The sequence below is a fragment of the Thunnus albacares genome, chromosome 11, assembly GCF_914725855.1.
Source record: "Thunnus albacares chromosome 11, fThuAlb1.1, whole genome shotgun sequence".
Lineage (NCBI taxonomy): Eukaryota > Metazoa > Chordata > Actinopteri > Scombriformes > Scombridae > Thunnus > Thunnus albacares.
In genome coordinates this window covers 13,990,088-13,995,266 of record NC_058116.1, presented here as the reverse complement: position 1 = coordinate 13,995,266, position 5,179 = coordinate 13,990,088, and the positions used below count along the sequence as shown (strand labels likewise).

Sequence of the window (5,179 nt, the reverse complement as noted above, 5' to 3'; positions counted from 1 at the left end):
ATGAAGTGGTTTGGGTTTGATCGTGGTCTCGATGGTTACCCTATATTTGTGAAACTCTCGCGAGACTGCACGCGTTGTTTCTTCGCTGTGTATGCTGTACAAAATAATTATGTTTTATGATGTGACAACGCTGTGGTTAAGGTCTGGTTATGGTTAGGCACAAAAAAACAAAAAAGTACTTGGTTAGGGTTAGGAAAACATCATGGTTTGAGTTAAAATTATCACTCTCGCGAGATCTTTCGCAAATCTAGGGTTACCATTTATACACGATCCTCGAGGAAATTTTAATCAAATGTTTTAGTTGGCATATGCTTTACTTCCTTATTGTTTGGCACAATTCTGTATGTGTGAAAAAATAGGAACAATAATTGAGAAATCAACCAATTATTTCCCTCAGAATATTTCTTTTCTTTTCCACTGACCAATTAAAACCTAATATGTAGAAAATGTATTGAAGTGGTAACTCTTCTTTCCTTCGGCCACAGAGTGGGCTTCTATTTGATGAGGATGACAGAATAAGTAAATGATCATATTTTTTATTATACCAAATAAGGAAATATAACATATACATATGTCACATTCTTTTGTTTGCCAAAAAGTCTATCACAGATAAAGAAATGAACAGTATGTTATCCCACACAGTGATGTTGCTTATAGTTGGGGTCGATTAGACCCCAGAGAGATTAAACACCCTGTTAGACCTCTCAAAACTCCCCCAGAACAAAAAGAAAAAAATGCAAATATGTGCAATTTGAAAGGGGTAGTGCGGCGTAAGAAAATACTGTCAACACCAATCACAGATATGAAGCATATGAAAATCCACAGCATTTAACCCTATTTACAGCTGGGGTTTCTAAGACCCCAAGCAGAAGTAATGCATCATGTTCTGTAGCAGTCTTCTGATCAGTTCAAAATCAGGTTGAAGTGTATTTATTTATTTATTTGTGGGTGGGGGGGGTTACAACAGAATCTAAGCAAATTAAATCAGTTACTTCATAAAGGATCATGCAGAAAAAAAAACACTTATCAGGTTTAAATTGTAAAACAAAGATACATAATTGCTGGAACAAAATAGTTTTATATCGTTTTATAATCTTTATCAGTCTCATTCTGATTATTCCCGACCAAGGGCTATTTATTCTATATTTTGCTTTGACTGGATTTACCTTTATCACCTGAATGGCAGCTGGAGCCCATAAAAATATTAAAACGTTAACATTACTAAGACAAGTTAGAACAATGTGATTGAGACATTTCCTGATTGGGATTTTGCCTCTACCAGGAAATCAATGAATCACAAAAAAAAAAAAAAAAAACAAATCCAGCAGGTGGAGCCTTGAGGCATATTTTAATACTCTAAATGAGGTTTTTCTGCAGTTTCTCATTATGTCTGCAAATAAGTTTTGTTTTTGTTTTTTGTTTTGTTTTTTTCCCTCTTGGTACACACTCAGAGTGAATCATCTGAACAGACTTATTGCAAGCATTGCATTTACTCACTTGACAATTTTTCTTAACTTCCAACAAACAAGAACTTCAACTTAAATCTCTGCCAACTCTGTCGTCATGTAGTCATATAGATGATAAAGCACTGAAGAACAAAAATCATGTCCTCTTGAAATGTGTTCTTTGTCACAGCGGATTTTTTTTCTTTCTATCTCATAATGGAAAGCAGACATTGGACAAATATATTTACTTTTTTTTTTTTTTTTACTTTGTTTCAATATACTATCAGTGATGAAATAACTGCAAACAACTCAATCAGAGGTCCGTTGTCTTGAGAAAAAGTTAAAGTTAAAAAAGAAATGATTTCTTACAACATGCTCTGTATATGATTAAATGAAACAAAACAGAAATATAATTTTGTTTTGCATTACATTTTTATGGTCTTGAGGCATTTTTAGCTGCTGTGTTATGCAGCATACTAACTTATGCGCACCAACTGATCCCTACATGAGGAAAACATTTTTATTACCTAAATCTTTTCACGCAATCTTTTCTATATGAAACTGTTTCCAAGGATTCTTTTTTTTTGTCAAAATCATTTGTGAAAATAACTAAAATTCAAAACCAGAATTATGTATACAAGTTATTATAATTTCCTGAATCATTCCCAGTATTTGTTAATATGCAAAAATGTTCACATCTCAAAATCCAACAAAGTCTTGGTGACAGTACACGGAGGAGGTAGTGTTCACGTATTACAGCCCTGTCTGCAGGGTGTCTCATGGGGAGGTCACACAGAGTTCATATATTTTTTTTCTTTGTTGCTCTTGTCTACTTTAGTTGAAAGGAGACGCTGCAGAATTCGAGCCATGTTACACTAGTACAAAAAGGGATGTCAGAGCAAATCATGTCAGAAGTAGTATTTTGGCTCAGTGTGGGTCAGAGTGAATCCCGTAGAGCAAGACTGACACTTTGCTCTATGGTTGTGGTGTTTTCTTTTCACGGTGATGTTGTGAGGGTTTGCTCAAGCTTTAATGAGAGATCATGTGTAAATTAGCATAAACAAATGTACTAAATTATCATCTTAATGAGAAACATTTTTAGCATTCGGTACCTCTTAAAACAAGCAGAACAAGTCACACTGATTATCAAATGAAGTCACTTTTATTACATCTTGTCACAGAGAAACTTAAATGTGAAAATTGTGATGAAGCGGTTGATGATGAACTGTACTCTTTTTTTTATTCAAACCAGTATGAAGCTACCATGAGGAGATAAATCATCTCATAATGCTGGACTGTTATCGAGCATTTACAGATAAATACTGGAAAACTTGCTAAGACTGATTTTAAATTGACATTTCTAAGAGCGATTGTTGTTAATCATTTAAATGTGATCTATTTCATCGGGTGCTTTTTCAATACAAAAAGAAGAAAGGGAAACATTTTATGGTACAAGTGGCTTAGAAATACATTTTTATAGTGGCAGGCTTCGTCTTCTCAAAGTGCTAAAAAATTGTTCAAAAACATTAGAAAATATCCTATCACACAACTTTCCAGAAACATTAGGATCAAAGACTTAGTCCCCTGTTGCTTGCACATGAAGGTTTATCATTACCTTTAACAACACATGAATGTAAAAACATATAATACGAATTTAGAAATTAAAAAAAGAACCTGTAACCTATTCAAAAACATCTCCACAACTTTTAAACTGTAAGCAAACCTTTAAAATGATCCAGCAGAGTAATGTACAGTACATAAATGTGCAAAGCAAATTAATACATCTACAAATGCAAAAATCATTTCTTAAATACGTCCAAAAATATCAGTTAATTTCAACAAAGGCGTGATTGGGAATGTCCACCTTTGACCTTTAATTGCATCTTGTTTGTTTTTTTTAAATTTTGCCAACAGTATGGGGGGCACAGTCAAAGAGGTGCAGGTGCAGGCATTCTGGTCTCTTTTTGGATACACAAAGAAAATCCAGCAGGACAGGTTTTGTCAGTTGCTGTAGTCTGTCCCCTCTAAGTGATCTGGGATGGGAAGTCCAGTGAGGATTGTTACACATCTGTTCCACACATTAAACACAGGGCAGACTGGCTGTGCAAAGGTGACGTCGAACGTATGCAAGTGCTGAGAGCCGACGGCGTCGTAGAAAGACAGAGATCCAGAGTCATAGTCCAACAATACTCCGAGACGCCTCAGGTGGGGCGATGGCTCGATGGGCATCTCCTTACTGTTGTGACGCACTACCCACGAGTTGTTACAGCGAGACAGTACCCAGGAGGCTGAGTTCTTGCCGACCCACTCGTGTTTTGGTGCTGACTTGTAGGCGATGCCCACTGCAAACCTGCATGAAGGATGGAAACAAAATGTCATAAATACATTTATAGCATGGTAAATCTGAAACAACATAAAAAAAACAAGGTATTGGGTGTTTTTACCATGTGCTTCCTCCTATCAGAGCCTCCCAGTAATGGCGGCCACTATCAATATAGACATTTCCTGTGACACCGTAGCTGCTGTGGCTGGAGAAGCGGTCCTGACTGTGGCTCTTCTTGGACGATGTCTCGTCCCTCTCCACAGTCAGGTTGTCATGGGACAACCTCAGTTTCCGGTGAGCAGACTTTGGGTCCAATTTGAATGGCTGACCTGTAAGAAAGACAGGCATTTGAAACTTTTTTTTACAAATGCTGGTTTGTAAAATGTATCACAGTTCTCACTGTCTATTAGTGCTAGAATAAACTCTGTGCAGTTGCCGAACTTGACATACTGTTGGTCTTGAGTTTCCCTGGTTCACTGCTCCGGTTCCCAGCCTGGTTTATGGCCTTCACTATGAAAATGTACTTGGTGCCACACTGGAGCCCATGCACAGTGTAGTGGTTTTGCTTGATGTTTGGTACTATCATCCAGCTATCAGCAGAGTTACACAAACCTGCAGTCCAGACAGACAGAAAGTCACTGACAAAGAACAAACCAATTCATCATTAAAACTCTTGTTGAGTTTGGGCCTTGTTCAGTATTTGAAATCAAGAAGTGAGACAATACAGCGTAATTGTATGCAGAGCTTTAATCTATAGCTGCTATTTTTGTCTCATCAAATAAAGTCGCATTACTACTCATCCTAGGATGCTAGAGCACTGAGGCACATGAGAATAAATTGCCTGATCAAGCATGTTGTGACCTTGTTAGAGCAATCAATTCAAACAGTCTCTTGCTCATTTCAACTCCGAGATAATATCGAGCTTATGATGTGCATCTGGATGTAAATCCAGTCTGACTGAGCTGTAATTTTTTTCTCAATATCCCATCCTACACACTGCAAAAATGGCAATGTATTTTGCTAACGAGTTTTGCCGAACAGAAGTCTCCTCTCCTGCTGCTTCAATACAATATTATTTGGGTATTGTAACATAGCCACCAAACAATTGAAAGCCCTTCAAGTGAAATCCCTTTCAAATCCCTCCACGATTGTCATGTTTTCCACCACGAACATTTCACTGCACTCCAGCAAAAGACTTACTGACAACATTAGACTGGCTGGTGAAGATGGCGTACTGAAGTTCATACGATACAACAGAGAACTCATCGTCAGATGTCCAGTGAACTGTGATTGTGTCATATGAAGCTGTGCACAATTCCTCACGGATTACCGGTGGATTTGGTGCTGCAATTGGAAAACAAAAGACATATGTTGATGTTCTAAGACAATAATCAAAGCTGAGTGGATTTCA

At 37.2% G+C, this 5,179-nt stretch overlaps 1 protein-coding gene across 6 annotated transcripts in view; it reads right to left on the bottom strand.

The window, feature by feature from the left end:
* Window positions 1-2,585: 2,585 nt before the first annotated feature.
* The window catches only part of mid1 (midline 1), a 28,871-nt gene continuing 26,277 nt past the window's right edge, over window positions 2,586-5,179 (bottom strand). For all 6 annotated transcript variants that reach the window (XM_044366430.1, XM_044366428.1, XM_044366431.1 and 3 more), the window contains 4 exons: window positions 4,969-5,112; window positions 4,219-4,380; window positions 3,890-4,097; window positions 2,586-3,795 (listed from right to left, as the gene is read on the bottom strand). In XM_044366430.1, the coding sequence (XP_044222365.1) occupies window positions 3,447-3,795; window positions 3,890-4,097; window positions 4,219-4,380; window positions 4,969-5,112 (863 nt within the window). In that variant the 3' untranslated portion in view covers window positions 2,586-3,446. The remainder of the gene's footprint in view (window positions 3,796-3,889; window positions 4,098-4,218; window positions 4,381-4,968; window positions 5,113-5,179) is intronic.